Source organism: Tiliqua scincoides, chromosome 8 (genome assembly GCF_035046505.1).
Source record: "Tiliqua scincoides isolate rTilSci1 chromosome 8, rTilSci1.hap2, whole genome shotgun sequence".
Taxonomy (NCBI): domain Eukaryota; kingdom Metazoa; phylum Chordata; class Lepidosauria; order Squamata; family Scincidae; genus Tiliqua; species Tiliqua scincoides.
This window is the reverse complement of record NC_089828.1, coordinates 44,753,094-44,773,832: the sequence shown is the minus strand read 5'-3', so window position 1 is coordinate 44,773,832 and position 20,739 is coordinate 44,753,094. Positions and strand designations below refer to the sequence as shown.

General features: G+C 44.8%; 1 protein-coding gene across 7 annotated transcripts in view; it reads right to left on the bottom strand.

The window, feature by feature from the left end:
• NCOR1 (nuclear receptor corepressor 1) overlaps positions 1-20,739 on the bottom strand; it is a 120,844-nt gene that overhangs the window by 11,539 nt on the left and 88,566 nt on the right. For 6 of the 7 annotated variants that reach the window (XM_066634789.1, XM_066634788.1, XM_066634792.1 and 3 more), the window contains exons 33-43: positions 18,909-19,133; positions 17,791-17,997; positions 15,443-15,592; positions 13,651-13,812; positions 12,105-12,270; positions 9,807-10,315; positions 7,550-7,681; positions 4,649-4,812; positions 3,253-3,476; positions 2,405-2,542; positions 1,500-1,642 (exon numbers count right to left, since the gene is read on the bottom strand). In XM_066634789.1, the coding sequence (XP_066490886.1) occupies positions 1,500-1,642; positions 2,405-2,542; positions 3,253-3,476; positions 4,649-4,812; positions 7,550-7,681; positions 9,807-10,315; positions 12,105-12,270; positions 13,651-13,812; positions 15,443-15,592; positions 17,791-17,997; positions 18,909-19,133 (2,220 nt within the window). The remainder of the gene's footprint in view (positions 1-1,499; positions 1,643-2,404; positions 2,543-3,252; positions 3,477-4,648; positions 4,813-7,549; positions 7,682-9,806; positions 10,316-12,104; positions 12,271-13,650; positions 13,813-15,442; positions 15,593-17,790; positions 17,998-18,908; positions 19,134-20,739) is intronic. The other variant, XM_066634790.1, reaches the window with a different exon arrangement.

Sequence of the window (20,739 nt, the reverse complement as noted above, 5' to 3'; positions counted from 1 at the left end):
AAACCCCATTATCCACTACACTTGAAAAATACACTTTACTAGTGCGGATACTAGGTTTAATAGATCCCCAATAAGTCTCATTCCAAACACCTTGATTAAGTCACAGTTAAAGATGGTACATGAGAACATAATAAAAAAATAACATCATATTTGGGATTCGTGTTACTAGAAAAGGGATAACATCCAGGATTTTTAGTAGCAACATGCCTATATTAATTCCTATAGGGTCTCCCAGACCCCTCATAACTTTTTTTCTTCAACTCCAAATATCCTGAAAGGTATGGACTGGCATTTTCAAAGCACTGAGGTCATTTAGATAAACAATATTTTGAAAGCACCGTTTCCATTCCCCACTCACCCCTTCACTTTAATTGGGGGGGGGGGGTCTAATAAACCCTATTGCCTTTTAGTGAAACCTCAGAACACCACCCACAGGGAGGAGACATTACAACAAGGACAGCACTGGACCCTTTATTAGTAAAGGAAACGCAGAGTGTGACATGACAGAGGTATTCCTCTCCGTGCAAGATGCTAGGGCCAAATAGAGAGTTTAGTATCAACTGCATTGCTTGCCTGTTTGCTTCCTGATTTAAAGTGCCAGCTTTGGCCTTTAATGTGCTCCCAGGCCAATTGGGGCTTTATCTCGGGGAGCACCTCCTCCCATATGAACATGCCTGAGTTCTGCAACCAGCAGCTGAGATCCTACTCTCTGCCCACCATTCTCAGAGGTTTGTTTGGCAACTATCAGGGACAGGGCCTCTTTGATGGTGGTGCTCAACTTGTGCCTAGAGAGGTCTGGCAACCTCCCTCTTTCTTGTGGTTTTAAAACATTGTTTAAATACATAAAACAATTTGGCATGGGGCTTTAGATTTGTTCTTAATTGAATGCCTTGGTCTCAAAGAATCTGCTGAGTGGAGCAGAGGCTAAAAAGGAAAAAGGTATGACTGTACTTTTAACTTAGAATCACTCTTTCAAGACTCATTATGATTTCCAGCACACAAAAGCCAAAAGCTGGGACCCATTTTCACTCATTTTTGTCCCAACAGATTTCCAGCTTCCAACAGCAAGTAACTACATTTTCCTTCATTAAAACTGGAGTCCCATCTCACCCTTACTCTCGAAAACCATTACTTCTACAATGTGTAAAAATAAGAATTATCCATGCTGCGCAGTCACTGTCTTGGACAGGCCTCTTGACTGGAATGCAATCAGCCTCGAGAACTCATGCAGACAGACACACAATAGTCAGTCTCCTTAAGGATGGGTCATTCCCCAGTAGAAGCTATTTGGAATGAGGAGTGGCCAGAACAGTGACTCATGCAGATGCACTGTATAGTCTCTTCAATGGGCAAGTACTCTTGACTCACAGGAGCTTTTAATTAAACAAAAGTATTTCTCAAGGCACACTCCCTCATCATATTTGTGTGCTCTGGCACATAGTTTGAGAATTACTTTATAAAAGCAAGGACAGAAAACACAGAAAGGAAAACCCTCTTACCCATGTCAGAGTCGCCTCCACCACAGGAGTTCAACTTACGAAATATCTCCTGTTTCTTGGACTTCACCATCGGTGAGGTGTTCTCAAGTTTGGTAAAGAATGAGGGCAGGTAGCTGATGCTCCCCGGAGAACGAGAGTCCGTCCTGCCAAAACCAAGAAGCCACCAGGAAAGAATTACACACACTGTACTGTATCTGTGGGTACTGTATTTGTACCATACTGTAAAGTGGGTTCTAGTTTATGAAAGCTTATGCTTAGATATGTGTTGGCTCGGTCATGTTGTGAGAATGGATGATGGCCGGATCCCAAAGGATCTCCTCTATGGAGAACTCGTGCAAGGAAAGCGCCCTACAGGTAGACCACAGCTGCGATACAAGGACATCTGCAAGAGGGATCTGAAGGCCTTGGGAGTGGACCTCAACAGGTGGGAAACCCTGGCCTCTGAGCGGCCCGCTTGGAGGCAGGCTGTGCAGCATGGCCTTTCCCAGTTTGATGAGACACTTGGCCAACAGTCTGAGGCAAAGAAGGAAGGCCCATAGCCAGGGAGACAGACCAGGGACAGACTGCACTTGCTCCCGGTGTGGAAGGGATTGTCACTCCCGAATCGGCCTTTTCAGCCACACTAGATGCTGTTCCAGAACCACCATTCAGAGCACGATACCATAGTCTTTCGAGACTGAAGGTTGCCAACATGTAGCCTTTAAGGTTTGTTAGCCTTTAAGGTGCCAGAAGACACTTTCGTTACAGATCAATATGGTAGCACTCTGGAAATTCTAGTACTCAGGATATCTTGGACTATATATGTACCACAAAGCCATACTCCTAGGTCCCACAGAAGTACCTTTGGGATTACAATACCTCCCATCAGCAAGCAAACAAAAGTTTTTAAAGTTCTGCTTCCTTACCTCTGTTCTGAAGGCTCTGATCTTTGGGAGAGTAACAAGAGGTTGTCTTGCTTCTCGTGCATGGTTGGGGCTTGGGGAGGAGAGATTGGCTCATAAGGTTCTGAAGACATGTGACTTCTCTCTGGGGACTTCCCAAGCCTACAGTTTGCAAAACAAGAGGGTGTATGTAAAGTTTGCCAGGTATTACAAAGCAGATCAAATTACACTTATATTGCCACCCCCATGCGGAGTGTTCTTTGACCTGTAAGGCAGGGAGATTTGGTTTAAATTATGTAGGGGAATCGGTAGACTCCTTCTTCTGCACACGTTCATGCAAAGTCTGGGTAACCATTTTGTCAGAGGTGATATTTAAGCAGAAGGTGTCTTGACTTGAGAACTTGTTGGGCTGTACAGTATGACCCCACTTCACATTTGCCCTTTATGGAAGGTGGGAATTATGTCTTTGCAATCTTGAGATTGCAGAAAGATCTCTTGGAGATGGTGCAGATATAACACCAACAAATCTCTTAACCACAGTTAGAACACTAGGAAGATGTCACAGGACCCCATACTCCTTCCCCTTTCTGTTTTTCCCACCCTCTTTTTTTCCTCCTTCCCCTTTCTGGTATGAATTTGTCCCCCAGCCCTTACCCGTAGTTAAAGGCTTACATGAACATCAGTTCTAACCATGGTTAACACTAATTCTGGTTCCTTCTTAATTAGGGCTTACTAATCCAACTTATTAGTAAACCTCAGTTAGCACTAACCATGGCCAGACCAGGATGGGTAGGTGATGAGAACATTAATGCTAGACAATGGAGGAAATACATAATCCAACATCCAAAAGCGCAGCTCCACTCAAAATTTACCTTCCCCTGCCTTTGTCAGAGAGATTTTCTGGGGACACCCGGGAACCTGGGCGCTGGTAGGAGCCAGGCTGCACTTGTGCCTCTGGACTGTAGCGGTTGGAGGTTTTCACCCGGTTTGTTGCAGTGATGGAAGTTGGAGCAGAGGTTTGGAATGTGCTAGTGGGAGTCTGGAGGGATGGCTGTGTAGAGGCTTGATTGCGAGCAAAATCCTGTGTAATGATTTGCTGGAGGAGGTAACAGGGGCAGGAGAAATGGAAAAAAGTAAGCAACACCATAACTGTGTGGGACATTCATCCTAGATTGCCAAACTAGATTTAAGCTGGCAATGAATTAGGGAATTTTGTGGAGATTCAGAGCCCAAACCTGAGCTCGGCGCTCCAGCTTTCCGCCAGAGTGCACTGTTGCAAAAGTGCTGTAAGGCACATCTGTGAGGCTTACCACCGGGCCAGTGCCCGTACTAGCCCAGTGCTAGCCGCCACTGGGTTCGTGCTGGGAGGGTGCCCATCCTCCGCTGCTCTGTGGTCTCATGGACCACCGAGCTGCAGCAGAGTAAGCAGGGGCGGGGAGGGGGCGGGAAGGAGGTGTTCCAGGGAGGGGGAGAGAGGGCGGGCGGGAGGCATACCGTGGGAGGGATTGGGGAGGCAGGAGGCGGGTTTGGTGGAGCTCAGTTCCACTGAATCCTGTCTGTTCGTGCAGGGCTTGGCGCCCTACATGAACGCCTTTACTTTACCGCTGACCTTTTGGTCAGCGGTAAAGTGAGTAGCCCCATTGTGGGGCTGCTTTCCCTACCCGGGGGAAGGGGATGAAAGTCCCCTTCTCCAGAGGTGTCGCCTGCGGCAGGCTGAGGCATACAGGATGTGGCGGCAGCCATTCTTGGCGCCGCTGCAGCCATGTGCCCCAGGCAGCTTAGGATTGGGCTGTTAGGCTCCAATCTTATTACACTTTCCTGGGAGTATGTCCCGTTGAGCACCATGGGACTTCTGTCTACTTCAATGTCTACTTCCAAGTTGACATGCATAGTACTGTGCTGCTAGGGACACAATTCCAATCTCTGTTTACCTTTAAAGAATAACTTTTTAAATCTTCACTATGAGGCTCATCTGCAAACATGATGCCAATGTTCAGGATGCTGTTGACACTTCCCTGCTTTACTTAACTACACACACACACACACCAGCCATATATTCATCGACACCTGCAAATTCTAAACTGAGCAATTCTGAATGCAGAAATTGAGCTGCTTTGGATAATTCTCTGCTTCTGTGAAGGAAAAGGTAAGTGCAAAATTTTTTGGACAGGGGAGGTGTCCCCAAGGATTTGTGCCTTGATCTGGGGTAAAAACTGAATGGAAACATAAAGGAACTCCAAGTGCAGAAGCTCAGGCATGCAAACCTACACAGATGTGATCGGCAAGAGTGATCAGGCGGTGGGTCCGTGGCACAGGTCCCATCCCTTCAGCCTGTGAGGAAGGTGGAGGTGGCTGCTGTTGCTGTGGCGAAGGTGAATCTTGCTGAGGCCTGTAAGAATGAATTGGCCCCTCATACTGACGATTGCAGTCTCCTGGTATTCACAGTTAGAAAGCAAGAAAAAGAGATATATGTTGGACAATATATAAGAACTGCTTGGCTGAATCAGAACAAAAGTCTCATGTAGGCCAGCAAAAGCAGCCAGATGGATGTTTCCAGACCACCTGCAAATAGGGTGTGAAGGCAAGAGCATCCTCTTCATGGTTTGCTCCCCAGAGGCTCAGAGGCATATTGCCCTTTAACACTGAGGTTCTATAGCTAACAGATGTCAATTGGCTAATTCTATATTTAAAATATTTACATCTCTCCTTTCCTCCCCACGCAACTTACAACATTCATAAAGTCATAATAATACAATACAAATAATTCAATACAAATATTAAAAAACAGAAATTAAAATGACCAGCATTAACGCACACACTTAGGGCCCAATTTTATCCAACTTTCCATTGCTGATACAGCTGTGCCAATGGGATATGCACTGCATTGTGTGGAGGGGCAGCAGTCATGGAGGCATCCACAAGATAAAGGAACATTCGTTCCCTTATCTTGGGGCTGAATTATGGCTGCAAATGGTATTGGAAAGTTGGAAAGGATTGGGCCGTCAATATTCCAAACAGCCAAACACATAAACAAAGTAACTATAACAAAACTAGCGAAACATTTAAGAAGGAAAGACTTGACAAAAGAAGGCTTTTACCCCCTGACAGAAGGCTAGCAGGAAGCGCATAGTTATTAACACAATCAGGAGAGAATTCCACAATAATAGTGCTGCCAAAGAAGGCCCTATACCTTGTTGCCAATAGTAGGGCTTGTCATGAATAAGTACGTTAGGCCTAAGTTGGCATGAGTAGCCTGAACCAAACTAAGACAGTGTAACTGAGAAGTTGCTAGCAGTTGGGCTTTAGCGCTGCAGGATTACCAATTTGAAATTCAGCATCTCTCAGGTTTTAAGAATGTTTTGGCTGATGCTTTGTCTCACATGTGGTATAACGAAAATCAACAAAGCACTACCTCATAAGTAGTAACAAGACGATATTAGTAAGAAATCAATGAAGTATTCTCTATGTAACCTCACGGAACCCATTGATGCTAATACAAACTGCCTCGTAGCTTTCACTGCTTTATACACTGTTAGTAAACCCTGCTATGTATTTGCTTAGTAAGTAACTGTAAAGTAAATTCATTATAAGAAGTGCCCTGACCTGTGTGTTAGTAAAGAGTGTCTGAAGGTGTCAACCTTCTATCCTCTCTTCCCAAAAGGGAGCGTGCCATGAATAAGTACATGTTAGGCCTAAGTTGGCATGAGAAGTCTGAACCAAACTAAGAAAGTGTAACTGAGAAGTTGCTAGCAGTTCCCAGCTGCAGGAATGTGAGTAAATAAACAAAAGGATTTGTTGTCTCTCCTTTGCTGGCCAGGAAGGACAGATAACAAGACTTATAACCCATTGGAATGTTTAGCACCTTAGCAGACAGAGAGACTCCTTATCAAGGGTGATTGAGTGCAGCTGTGGATCTTCAGTTGGGAGGGGTACGAACTATGAGGGGTTAGCAACCAGGCCAACTTTGAGAAGGTTCTGTTCCTCAAGGGTTCTAATTGGACAGTCTAATAAGTATGAAGTCACCTCAGTACTATTAGCATAAGAAGTATAATAATGAGTGCCCAGGGGGTGTGTTTGAGTTCCCTCTTGGACAGAGAGTCTTGGGTGCGAAGTCTTGGTAAGCTCCATTGTCCATCATGGGCACCTGGCCCCATAGGTAGCCCTGGAGCTAAGAGATCTACAAGAATAACTGACCCATGTGAGAGATAGGGATTAATAGAGACAGCCAGCTAGCTTTATTATTTTATTGCCGATATGTTTCCTAGATGTTTATGCCTCTAGCCTTTGCTGCCTTATTTTAGAGTGTGTAACCTTATGTACTTAAACTAAAATATCTTTTACTAAGTTGTTTCACTGTCTGTTGGGGACAAAGGTTCAGAATCCTGCCTAGCCGTTTAGCAAGCTACCCAGTACCCGTTGAGGTCTAGTAACTTGAGAACTGAGGCTTTAATTAAAAAGAGCTCAGTGCCTGCAAAGGATAGTCTTAAGCCTAGAGGGTCTCAGTGTCCCTGGACTGAGGCACTGGCACGTACAAGGTGGTGGCAGTACCACCAAGGCAAGGGGCCTTGAGGGTTTTAGGGTTCGAGAACCAAGAACCCTAAGCTCCCAAACCCCCCTTTGTTTAAGACAGGGCTACTGCCAAAGGTAGCATTCGAAGTAGGGTCCCCTCAGGTGACTTCAAGGGACAAGTTGGCTCATAGGGAAGAAGGCAACTCCTGAGGTACCTTGGCCCCCAGCTATAAAGGGCAGTAAAGGTCAAAACCAACATTGTGAATTGTGTCCAGAAATAAATGAACTGGCAGCCAATGCAGCCATAGGAGCAGCTGCCTCCTCAAACTACTGAGCTCTTGAGACTACATGGGCCACCATGTTCTGAGCTAACTGCAGTTTCCAGACAGTTTTTGAGAACAGCCCCATACAGTACACATTACATAGTTTAGTCTTGATGTTACAAAGATATGAACCACCATGGTCACGTCTCAAGAGCTGGTACAGAAGCAAAGGCTCAGTTGGGCAAAGGCTCTCCTGGCCGCCACCACCATCTAGTGATCCAGGACCAGTGGAGAGCCCAGAAGAATCTCCCTGCCCCCACCCCCCAGCTGAAACACTGCTCTTTCAGACAGAGTGAAACGCCATTCAGGACAGGGAAAGGTAAGTAGCCAAACTTACTTTCTGCCTGGCTCATCTTGGGAACCTCCTGTTGATAAGGTGGCATCTTTTCCTGGGGAGGTACAGGTGAGTTTGCTGGGCTAATCACCTCAATGGCATCTCTGGGTGGTTCGTATCGGTGGGAAGAGGAAACTGCAGGAATGGGAAGATGGGGAAAGAGAGAGGTCAAATTGAGGGAACAAGACCCAGTGATTAAAAGTTTCTAATTACAATATTTGGTACCGTTATTCATCAATAAGCACTGAGAAGTACATAGTATTCCAGATCAAAAGAAGCAGAGAATTAAGAGAGGGCCAAATGACATGTTATGAGGAATGCATAATTTGGCCTGGGGTATGGGTGGGTGAGAATTTGTGCATGTAATTAAGTAAACAGCATGCAGTGGGAATGAAATGGGTTAAAACTACAGCAGGGGAATGTGGGGAAAGGGCTTTAGTACTTTGCTGCTGCCATGGTTCTGATCCCAATTAACCTCTCCCCCCCAATTTTTCATGGAAAAAAAGTTTTCTTCAGCTTTCAATGCAAGTTTTCTTTCCACTAAGAACATGGGACAGTGCACTCTGCTGGTTCTAGCCCATTTTGTCCTGACTCCTCACATTATTTACTTAAAAACAACAAAACCCAAAACCCCAGAGTCACATTATCTGTTCCATATAATGTTCAGCTTGGCCACAAGGAATTTTTTTTAAATTTTTGCTTTGGATCATAGCTTAACTGTGATTATTCTTGTAAGAGGTAGAAGACTAAAACTTTGAAAGAGTTCAATATAAATATGTTGCCTACAATTAACATTTGAAAATGTAAGTCTAAATCTTTTCATTGACACAGCTGACACAACTGGTGCTCTCCAGTCAGGGTCACAGGCAGGAAAGCAGGTATGTTACAGTTCTACTGAACAGAAAAAGAACGGAAAGTGGTGATCAGGTGCATAGTTCTGCTTCCTGAAAACTCTTCCTTGGTTTTGTCTTCATTTTCAAATGAGCTAGTTTCTAGTCCTTAGAGCTTCAAAGATATGCTTGAAAGGGTGTAAGAAATGTAATGGGCCTGTTGAGATATCAGAAGCCAATGGATCGTAAATAACAATATAGGCTGGGGAAAAGACACCAAGCAGATTGCAAGTGGAGCTCTTTGTCCCGTCCCAAAAAACCCAATCAGAGAAACACAGATGTTCTGCATAATTTGCCTAATCTATATTGGCTGTGGTCAAGTACTGGTATACAGCACTAGCCCCAATCACCAGTAGAGCTGTCTGCCGTCCTTGAGCCCTATGTTGGGAAAGACTGGACACGGCCACCATTTTGTTTTTCCCACAATGCCCCCAATATAGCATTACAGAAAATAAAAATGGCACCTCCTATTAAACAAAATGGTAGCCACCAGAAGAAACCAACATTCTTTTTTACCAACACACCCCAAAGTACAGTAGGAGCACTGTGGGGAAAACAAAATGGTTGCCAGAGCTGACAAGAGAAACTTAGTAGTGGCAAAAAAAAAAAAAATCTAAGCTAAACCCCTTTGGAAGGCAATATGTGGAACCCACTCCCCCTCCCCCCCAAAACTGGAGCTGCTCTTTGTTATAAAAATCAAAAAACATGCGTGGTTCATAAATGCTCTTCCCCCAGTAGCTGTAGAACATCTTACCTCAGGGGAGTCAAGATGTTCCCTTTCAATTTTTACAAAGACATACAGTGGGTCTGCTTTGTCTGTGGGTTCAGTATCTGCAGATCTGACCCACTGCAGGTTCAAAACCTGCCGCTAGAGGACCCACAAACCTCCCAGACGCCACCAGAGGTTGTGTTCAGGAGGTCTTCTGAGTCGCAGGGAGGCTGTGTGCGACTGGTTCCAAAAAATCTTAAGTGACTATTAAAGGTCCTGCAGGCTTTCTGAGGCAACAGGTCAGACACTGAATTTGATAATCCATGGTTTTCAACACCTAAGGAGTTCAGGGAATGGAACCCCGTGGATGCCAAGGACTTATCTGTACTTGTTTAATCAAGTTTTGAGAATATCAACATTGTATCAGCTGCTATAGTTGGATTGTTTGGCTGTCTCCAATCAGTTTTATTAAGTTTTAAAAACTGTTTCTACGTTTTTGTATTTTATTGTTAACTGCCTTGGAACTCATAGTGAATGGCAGAATAAAAATGAATAAAATAAAGTAATGGCCATGCTCGACATCACTGTCAGGTTCTTAACTTCTAAACTTCAAGAATAAGGAAGCAGAAAAACCACAGAGCAGCGATCGAAAGGAACATACGGCTGCTGGAGGAATCCGAACTCTGGGAGCCACGGTCCCGGGCGTCTTTGTCTGAAGCAATCTGCCGGGTGATGATCACGTCAATGAAGTTGGCAGCCGTGATGGTGGTCTTTCCACGTGTCCGCAGCTCCTCCTCGTACTTGGATATGGCTGGGGGGGCTTTGTCTTTCCCAGCCTCTGAGTAGATTGCTGAAGACGACTGGCTCTGGGACTTGCTGCTGGAAAAGGCCGATGACGAGGTATATGGGCCTGGGGCCCCCCTCTTCTCCACCTCCAGCGCCTTTTGCTCCATCTGTTGCTGCTGCTGCTCATTAACCATTGCTGACCTGCGACACGGGTTCTCTTCTATGCGGCTCCCTTCATGCTTGCTCTCTTTTGACTTGGCAACTTCCATTTGAGGAGCAGAAGCTGCTGCGTCCACCAGAGCTGCCAGGGCATCAGCAGCCGTGCTGTAAGCACGTGAAGCAGGCAACCCCTGAGCTATGGAAGGAGCACCAGGAGGAAGCTGCCTGTTGGCAAAAAGGGAACAGCCATGGCATTAGATCATATAGCAAGACTCTCGAACCTATAAGAGCCTTGAAGCCTACAAGAATCTATTTTATTATCCAATATTCCCCTTAATTCCACTTTTCCAAGTTAATGAGCCACAAGACTATCATATTACAACAAGTGCACTCAAAAGGTTAAGCACGAAGGATAGATATGTTCCTGTCTGCCACTCAAGTCTCTCTCTTCCCAATCCAAGCATTATAAAAATTCGTGAGGAGCAAGGCACCTCATGCTTAAATTCCATCACAGACATGTCATGGCTTGCCCTGTGCGGGAATTATGTGACAATCGACTTTCAATCTAAAAACATGTTAAAAGGCATAGCAAGTCATAAGTTTCTATCAATTGTAGAAGTCCTTTAGCAAATGAAGCTTGCCTTCTCTGAGCATTGAATGAGGGCTGCAACACTGAATAGCTCAATTATTTTTGGAGGTAACTCAGATTAATAGGATAGCATTTTCTTAAATTGAATTTTTTTAAAATATAAATGAATATTTAGAAAACCCAAGTTTCAGGTACAGAATGCCTTTTCCAAGATAGCTGTTGCTGCAATATCTGTTGCATACCTACAAAGAGAGTGTGCTGCTTTTTCAGATATTTATTTTTAACCAAATAAAATTTTAAATAGTTATTTATTTTATAATCAGCATCAATCCAATTAATCGACTAGGGTTCCAATCCTATGCATACTTACCAGAAAATAAGCCCCACTGAACATAATGAAATTCACTTCCATGTAAACATGTACAGGATTGCACTGTAAGTTTTCCCTCAATCAGGGGAGGGCCCCAATTGATACATGTTCTTATTTGTTATTGAAAATTCCTCCCAAACAGATTCATGAGTATGAATCCAAAAGAGAAAGCATTTGGACTACATACGCACCTTTACATTTTGGTTTTCCAGGAAGAAGTACTCTAAAAATTTGATATCACCATATATAGTGAATGAATGGGGCAGCCTTTAAAAAAAAATATATTTTTATAGGGTGAATAAGCAGCTGCCTTACACTAACTAGGTAGGACAATTTAGTCCAGTATTCTAACTGGCAGCAGTTCTCCAGAAGACAGAGAGATCTTTTCCAGTCTTGTTCCCTGTAAAAATCGGGGATGCTAGCAGCTGAATGAAACCTTAGGTATGCAGTGCTCCACTGCTGAGTTAGGGGCCCTCTCTATATGGACATATGAATCTGCTACCAAGTCAGATAAAACAGGCAAACACACATTTTGCTTCCTTAAACGTTACATCAATTCCTGGGTATATTTGGGGTGCTGATTCCAAAAATTGCATCCGTTTTGCCCTATCACGTCTTGTTTTGGAGACACGGCATAGCCTCTTTAGTGAATGGTTCAAGCAGCTTCCTCATGAGGAAGCTGCTTGAACCATTCACTAATGAGGCTATACTATATCTCCAAAACTAGATGTGCTAGGGCAAAACGAATGCTGTTTTTGGAATCGGCACCCCAAATTCATATCAAACCACCATAAAGTTTGGGAAAAACTTTTCTGACCCTCAATTGTGTAGGCCTGTGTAACTGATATGCATAACCTGCAATTATCTATTCTGACGAGTAGCAGCTCAAGGTCTTTTCCAAGCTATTACTCAAGACTATTTTTACCTGGAAATTGAACCCAAGACCTTGTGCAAACAAAGCTATGATTCTACCTCAAGATTTCCTTATGCCACTTTCTCCTGTTAAGCAAAGACATTAGCTAGTATGCAGAATCCTGGAGTTAAACAAGCCGTACATGATGCGTAACTGGGCAGCAGGGTCCAGTGGGGTGATCACACTTGTTCCATTAGATCCTTGGAAGATGCTGGGCCTCTGCGGCAGGATGTTCTCTTGGCTCCTGACTGAAGGGGAAGGTGAGCGGACATAGCCATGGCTACCAGGTCTGACAGGTTGCTCAGTGCCTTAGGAGATTGAAGAACGACGTAATTAGTAAGATTAGGGTGGTGGGAAAAGGGAAAACATCCATTACACTCCAGATGTACTGCAAAGTTGAGATCAGGAGCAAGCAAGGCACAGGATGAAGGCTGCAGGTAGTCCATTTAGCAGAGCCCCCTACACAGTATTAAGATTCCATCTTGACTTGGGGAAGAAGGTGCCCCAAAGTCACAGCTCCATTACCTGGGATTATGCAACATCATTCTTCCTGGAGCAGGGGCTTCTTCCGTTGGGCTTGCCACAGGTCCCTGAGGACAGTAGCACGAGGCACACCTGAGAGCTGGGAACACCATGGTGGTGGTTTTTTTTAAACTTCATTAATGTCTTTTTCTCAGCTTTGACAAAGCTACTTCAGCTACACAATTTCACTGGAGATTCTGATGACAAGTAATTTCTGCAGCACTTTGGGGCTCCTCTTACTTTTACCCCTACATGAATAAAATACTCCCTCTCCGAGTGCCATGGTCTCAATGCTGATCATGATCCTGTGCAAATGTTACTTATGTGTGAAACAAAGACAACACAGGGCCAAACTGCAACACACAGTTTGATTCCAGTTGTTGCAAAGATGCAGCTTAAGGAACAGAACAAAACACAGTAGACATGCTTCCCAATGGCTGCCTTTGTCAAGACTTCTGAAGTCCCCTTTGCTAAGTGGATAAGAATGAATAGTCTGTGGGTGTAAGTCAGGGTGGCGAGGGACACAGTTTGTTTTGGTGCGTGAAATCCCCATCTATGCTGTCTTGTACTGCTTTCTCTCTGGGCTCATTGCCTATGAAGTCCAAGGAGCCAATGGGTGGGCAGGACAGGATATTATCAGGGTGGAGGTGTGGTTCAAGGTTAGACAGAGCTATGCAAGGTTCTGATCAACTGAAGTAGAATTACACTTATTTTTTAAGATAATGTATACAGGTTGCTAAGTTCAGCTCTTCTTACTGCACGTTTCCTTTTTTTTTTTTGTAAAGCACAGAACACACAGCATTAGCCGTGAATTTCCTCCAGGACTGAGGCTGTAATCAGCAACAGGGTGCCACATGCAACATCAGCAATATGCGCTGCTGGACGCCTGGGAGGTGCTGCTCAGGAACAGGGAAGAGTCCCTAGTCTCTCCAGTGGGGGGGCCCAGTGGGAACTGGTCCACTCTGGTCCTGCTATGCCGAAACTGGGGGAAGTCCAGGCAGCCCCTCCCCCTCAGGAACTCTGTTTCTATTGGCCTGCCTATCCTGAGAGGGAGGAGCTACCTAAGGAGGACTAATCTGAACATGAAGATCCCATTGGAGAACTGCCCCTTTCCATAGTGATTTCTTGAAACAAGAGATGATCCAGAAGTGGCAACAGGTACTAACCTGGACGAAGATAGAGTTCACTGGGAACAGCAGCTATTCGCTCCCTCTCTCGCTCTCGCTCCCGTTCCCTCTCACGCTCCCTCTCTCGTTCTCTCTCACGCTCCTTCTCTCTCTCCCTCTCTGCATTTGCAACTGCAGAAGCTGCTAGATGTGAAGGATGCCCTGCAAAGCAAAGAGGAGAAATGTTTTGAGAAAATGTGGCAGGCAGAGGGCAGGTCTGCACTACAACCTTTACTCAATTTTACTGTCATAGTCCCCCCTCCCCCAGTATTCTGGGAACTTGGTGAGGGTGATGATCACAAAGCCCTGGCCCTTCTCAGAGAACAAGAGATTCCACAGCTTGCTGCATAAAGAGAATAATGGTTAAACTATTGAAATCAAAGAGCAAGTGTGGCATAGTGACTTGGGTGTTGGACTTTGACCAGGGAGACCTGGGTTCATATTCTGCCCCATCATGAAAGTTCACTGGGTAGGCCAATCACACATTTGTAGCCTAATCCTCCCCAGAACGTCCTTGTGAAGGTGGGATGGAAAGAATCAGTATCCTACCATGAGCTCCTTGGAGGACGTGTGGGATAAATATATTTTGAACCTATAATCTAAAGTGTCCCATGAGTTAGTGGGGCCATTATCCTAAGTCACAGACACAGTTCTTCCAATCACACCCTATTGCCGACCACATCTTGGTCATTAGTATGCTAACATGTCTTTCCTTAAGATGAAAATTCCCACACTGGGGCAGACCAAGGTCCATCAAATTCATCATTCCACTTTCTACAGTGGCCAGCCAGAAGTCTCTGGCGCTCACAAACAGGAGCGCAAAGATTATGGGTTCTCCACAAGTTCTCCACTTCCAAAGGGAAGTGGTACTTAACAAAAGGCAACAACTTACAGAATCCACTGCCACAAGCTTTGGTGAGGGTCACATAATTGATTCATGATTTAAAGTTTTACCAGCCAGAGAGGAGAAGTGCAAATTAACAGTTATTGATACCAACTGCTTTATTATGGGTTATATTCCTATTCTAAGTTGTATACCATTCTTGCAAAAAAGAATGGTTTATTAAAAGCAGGTTATAAACATGTTAAAGAAACCATTTTGATTTATTTTAATTACTCTGAAAGAAAAAATCAAGAGATGTGACATTTTCATTGCAACCTCTAACTCCCTCCTGAAAAGGTGCGCACTAATCAGAGGCTTATTGCGTTCACAAGTTGTTATCCCAGGATAACCAGTTATGCAAACAAGGGCAACTGGTAACAATTGCTTGGGTCTCTTGTACACTTAAACGTGACTGAACCACACACACTTTCACCGATGCAAGTCTAAATAGAGCAAACACCATTTGGTTTGTTAATCCTATTTCCAACTATAGCTATATACAGGTTTCAGGGAAATTCAAAACGAGCTTAAGACGACAGACTTCTTTATTAGTTTGTTCCCAGTGCCCATTACTCAGAGATATTTTGCCAGTGATCACCACTGCTTCCTGAAATAGCATGAAGTAGCATATCCATTTGGCTGTGTTAAGCCTTTTAGAAAAATCAACTTGCACACATGTGAACATTCACTAATGAAAAAATCAGGGAATAGCTGGTTTGGAAAACTGAAGGTTGATGCAACACCTCCTTGGAACCAAAAATATTCAAAAAATATTCTAAGGCCATCTATTGCTTTTGCCATCACAGCAATCACCTATGATCCGCCCAACTGCAATCAGGAGGCTCAAAGTCATTCATAGAAATGTTCCAATGGCTTCTACCCAGAATGTTTGAGTGGAACAGCCCTCACCTGGGGATATAGAGGTAGGGTTGTAAGGCCTGGTTGGGAAGGCAAGCTGAGTTCCAGGGATGTATGTGATTCTCTCCATTGGTGGGGTGCTGGTTCCTCCTGGGTGGGGCACTAAGATAGCAGGAGCCATGGAGTTCAGGTCAATTATTCCTAATTATAAAACAGAAAAGAAAAAAAAATTATAATGCATGTCCAAAATTGCAATACTCAAAGCATATTTAAGTCACCTTACTCACATTTCCTGTTGTTTCCTTATCTCTCCCTTCCACACATATTCACTATTGTCTCCATCATGCCCAAGCCAATTTATTTTGCTTTTTACTGTGTAGAGCACAGCATATACTGATGACATTGCTTAAATAATAAATTGAAGTCAAATTCTTTTATTGTCAACATCATGGGTTAACACCATCCCTGGACAGAAGAGTATAGGCAACATTGTCAATCCTCTCTCTGGCAATCAATAGCACTAGCTGTTTAAAAATGTTCGGCACAAAAATGTCTGCAAGTCACTGCAAAAATGGGGCAACATTTTGATGCTATCCTCAACTTTACCTAATATCCTGATCAAAAGCTCACAAGTCCTACAGTGATCTAGCCGTTCTCCAACTATGGGTTTGGGGGCCCATAGTTCTGTTTTGATGGGTTTGCGAAACTGACAAGGAAGATTAGATTATGCGCAGCAAGGGTTAAACAAGTGCTATGGGAGAGGGAGTACTCAGCCCAATCACCATTCTAGCCTCACCCCAAGGCATTTATAAATCAGGCAGCAGTCTCTAAGGTCTCTCAAAAGTTTGAGAACCACTGCACTAAGCTATCAAAATTGCTTTGATCACATCTTTCCAAAAGGATCCATGAGATTTATGGTTTCCCATACCACTATCATACAGAGTTTGGCTGTACTTGTCGTAAGAGGCGACTAAACAGCCACCGGGTAGATGGGACTCGTCAGCCTGGGAAGGCAGCTCATCTGAGAGAAGGAAAACTCTGATCCCAAACCTCCACTGCCTTGTGGCTACATCCAGTTATGGAAAAGGCTTCAGGAGTCAACCTCGAGGCAAAATCTGGAGCCGGAGTTCCTGAGGCAGTTCATGGCTGAACACAGTCACGTTCTGGCAACTCCTGCGACGCCGCTGGAACCAACCGTATTGGCCTCTGCCTTTCCATTGGACCATTTCAGCGATGTGGAGAGGGGGGATTTGCTGCATGGGTAACAGCCTATCCTCCATACCTACTTTACCCAGGCTTCGCGCACTGGAGAGGACACTCTGTTCCAGAACCACCATTCAGAGCGTGACACCATAGTCTTCCGAGACTGAAGGATGCCAACAAGATCATACAGAACTTACAACAGTAATGATTAATACTGTTCTAAAATATCTCATAGCAGATTACACAACTGCTTAAAAGATAGGAGATACAAAATGGCACCTTGGAGGAAGATCATTAACAATCCCAGAACCATGATTGAAAAGATTGTGCCTTGGGAACAAAGGATTTCACTTCCTACACCAAGGCAATATAGACTGGAGTCCTTGAGAGGGCCCATAGCTCAGTATCAGAGCAGGTGCTTCAGCACCTGCCATGAAAGTGCAAAGTCCCAGGTTCAATCTCTGGCAGCATCTCCAGGGAAATGTTATCCAGCAGCAGAACTGAAGAAGACTTCTGCCAGTATATTCAAGGGTCATTAGCAGTCAGAGAAAAGAGTACAGGGCTAAACAGTGCAATGGCCTAACAATGTTAATCAGTTTCATTTCTGTACAGCAGGGTTTTTCAAACTGGAGCGCCTGTGAGCCCTGGCCACTTTCCCTTTAAGGGGTGGAGGCGGGGGGGGGGGGAAGGCAGCGATGCATCCCCAGGATCACATCACTAAGGAGGCTGCAGGGTCCTCGCCAGTCCCTGCAATAGCCTTCTCGGGGTGCAGAGAGCCCTGCGTGACCTTCTGCAGGGCTCCCCAGGTCTTGAAAATTGAAAGTGCAGCAATCGCGCGCCACTTCCAGTTTGCAGTTTGTTTTAAAAACAAAAATACTCTGAAGACTTATATAAGACATCCAAGGGCCAGAAACATGACTCACATGGTTTGCCACTGCATAGTATGTGCATGTTGTTTAGAGAGGAAAAGGATTAATTATCTCCCCTTCACAATGCCAAGGTCCTGCTTCAGACTGTGCCCCCACCTGTTATTTATAAACACACACATGCACATGTGCACACAGGTAAATGACATGATTGAAGTAGCATCTAGTTTGGCCTTTAGTGGCAGACTTGGGTGGGGGGGCCCCTAAGCACCTAACTCTAGCCACATTCAGAAAGCCCACACCATGCCAGGCAAATTAAAGCAGACTCACCTCTGGTCCCCGCATAGGGAAGTGTCAATGTCTGATCTCGGGGTGAGAGTCCTCGGGTTAAGTCAGGACGCAGGTTGACTTGCATCTGCTGGGAGGTGATGTAGTCATTAAGGATGGTCTGCCTGGTGTTCTCCATTGCATACAGCTGATACTGGCTTGGGTACCCAGGGGTGGGCGAGAGCTGCCGCTGGAACATGTAGGCTGCAGCTGAGGGAGTAGGGAGAGGAGAAGTTCTTTAGTGGAGAACTACATTAGCACCTGCAGCTTTGAGAAGCTCTCTTAAATCTACACTGCCTGCCCCATGTAGCATCTTCCTTGGCATTTATAGACTCAAAATAAATAAAACAACCTACTTTTGTAAAATTTCCTTGCCTTCCTCCCAAAAAATGTTCAGGCAATGGCTTCTTACAAGTTTGTTCTAACATCTCTTATTTGTGGATCTGCAAATAGTTTTGACACATCTGCTACTGTGTTACACTAGCATGGATTTTAGTATTCATCATCCCAGGAACAGCAATTTTCATCTACTCTTACAAAAGCCTGTTCCTAAAATTCCATCATACTCAGGTATGACCAAGAGAGAAATTCGCTGATTAAGAACAGACTCTATTCCCAGTGGCTGGGGACACCAGGGCAGGTCCAGATGTTCCCAAAAACCTACTCCATTACCTCTTCCATATACTAATGGAACCAGTGTGGAGAAGTGGTTAGAATATCAGATTAGTACCAGGGAGACCCAAGTTCAAATTTCTACTCCATCACAGGGTGATTTTGGGTCAGTCACTCTCTGGCCTAACCTATCTTAAAAGCTTGCTATGAGGAGAGCCAATAACACGAGGAGAGCCAATAACAATAATATGAGGAGAGCCAATGAGCTTTAAAAAGAAAAAGCACTCAGCTAAGGATTGCTCAGCAAATTTGTTTGAAAAGGGACAAAAGACTGTGGTAGAAAAAACTATATGGTGCTTCCCTCCTTAGCTAAGTGAAGAGAATAGCCTGGCTAAGTGCAGATGAACAGCAGAATCCTACTGATGCAGGCCCAGCAGGGCTGGAACAAGATGGAGCCTCATGCTCATTTACTGAATGCCTCTTGAGAGAGAGGAAATAAGAGCACGTACTGGGGTCCAAAGCCCTATGGAACTGCATGGCAGGGTCCAAATGTGAAGGGAGGTGACTCCTGTAGACCTCCGGAGTAGCACCTCTGTGGTGAGTGTCAAAAGGGCTATGAGCAACAACAGGATCCACCCCTGGAACAGGAGACTTGGCAGGCACACTCTCTCGCTGTGTTGGTGTGAGGGTGGATTTCCTTTCATGGTTTGTGGTTTTCCCAGAAGTTATGCTGGCTGGAAAGAAAGACGGACAAGGTTAGGAACGACTCTGCCAGAGGGGCACACTTCAGAATGGATTTTCTTATTCCTAAATGGACCAGCCCCCCAACTTACAGAATTTCACACCAGAGCTTCCACTTTTTAGGAGTGCTCAAGTGCTGGAAGTGATTACTGACCTTTAGTCACCTCTCCTGTCTCCCAGAATAGTGCACACACTGACGTAACACCTCTGGAGTGACCCACTTCCAAAGTGCAACCTGATACCAAATCCTCCTCCTACCTCTATGGGCAGGCAGTGGACTCTGGCAAAAGTTTATCATTGGGGACAGAAACCTGAATGGTCCACCCTGCACCCACCTGCTCCTCCTGAAGCCTATGGATAAATAGGCCTACAACCTGGAACACATGATCATTTCCAATTAAAAGGAAAAATTTATTTTTGGTCAGTGTTTTCTGGTTCTCCATGACCATCCCCATGCTGGAATACATTCCCCTCTCTGTCCAAACCAGCTGTCACTCTGCTTCCAAATCCCTACTTAAAATCCATTTCTTTCACAGAGAATTTTCTGGCTCACCACCATGTGCTCATCTGTTGGGGAAGCACAGAGGCCAAGCTCAAAGGATCTAAACAAGTTTGTCAGATCATAAATGTGCTCCCTCCTCATTTCCCTCCTCAGCACTGCCACAAAATTGGGACAAAGGAATCGTGGTTAATTAAGTCGCAGCGCCACATGCCCATCTGCATCTGGAAGCTGTGATTTAATTGTGGTTTACAAATAAGGATATGAAACCAGCCAAAGACATCCCAAAGACAGCACTCTTGCCTCACCACTGCACTGTTTAACTTTTGTGAGCCCCGCTAGTGGGAAACACCCCCACTCTTTCCCATTTGCTCCTTAATTTTAAAAAGGCTAGCTGAAGAAAAAGCAAAAGGGAAAACACATGGGAAAGAGTATTATGGGTGGGCTAGAGCATCCCTCAGGTAACGAGATGGTGGCTGCAATGGCACCGTTTGGGACTGGGATAGGCCAACCAGCTGGGATGACAAGCAGCCATACCAAACAGAAAGCATGGCAGTAGGGTCCCCATAAGGCCATTGCCTGAGCTGTCCATTTTACCCGGTCTCTTTCGCAGGCCAGCCCTGTATGAAACTGGCATCTGACACCAATTTTACATCCTAATTGTAAACCATTGTTAACCCATGAACACATGGAGGGCGATTTAACCAATCTAGAAATTCTTCCCTCACAGCTGGGTGCACAAGAGGAGGAGTGAAGACAGAGACTCATAAGGTTCACAATCCAGCAAACTATTTTAAATTGGATTACTGTAATGCCATAGACTGAACTGGGAAACCAATTCACCTGGGAGACCCAAGTTCAAATTCCCATTCAACCATGAAATTCACTGGGCAACCATGGGCCAGTCACAGGCTCCCCCTAAATAACTTCACAGGGTTTCTGAGAGGACACAGCAATGGTAAGAGAGAAATGTTAGCTGCATTCAGAAGCTATAGTTATAGTGTACAGCAGAAGTTATCTGCAGGGAACGGAGAACAAGAAGTTAGAACATTCCCGATGCCTTCAGGTCTAGCAAAGAATCTCTACTCCAGGCTTTTCTG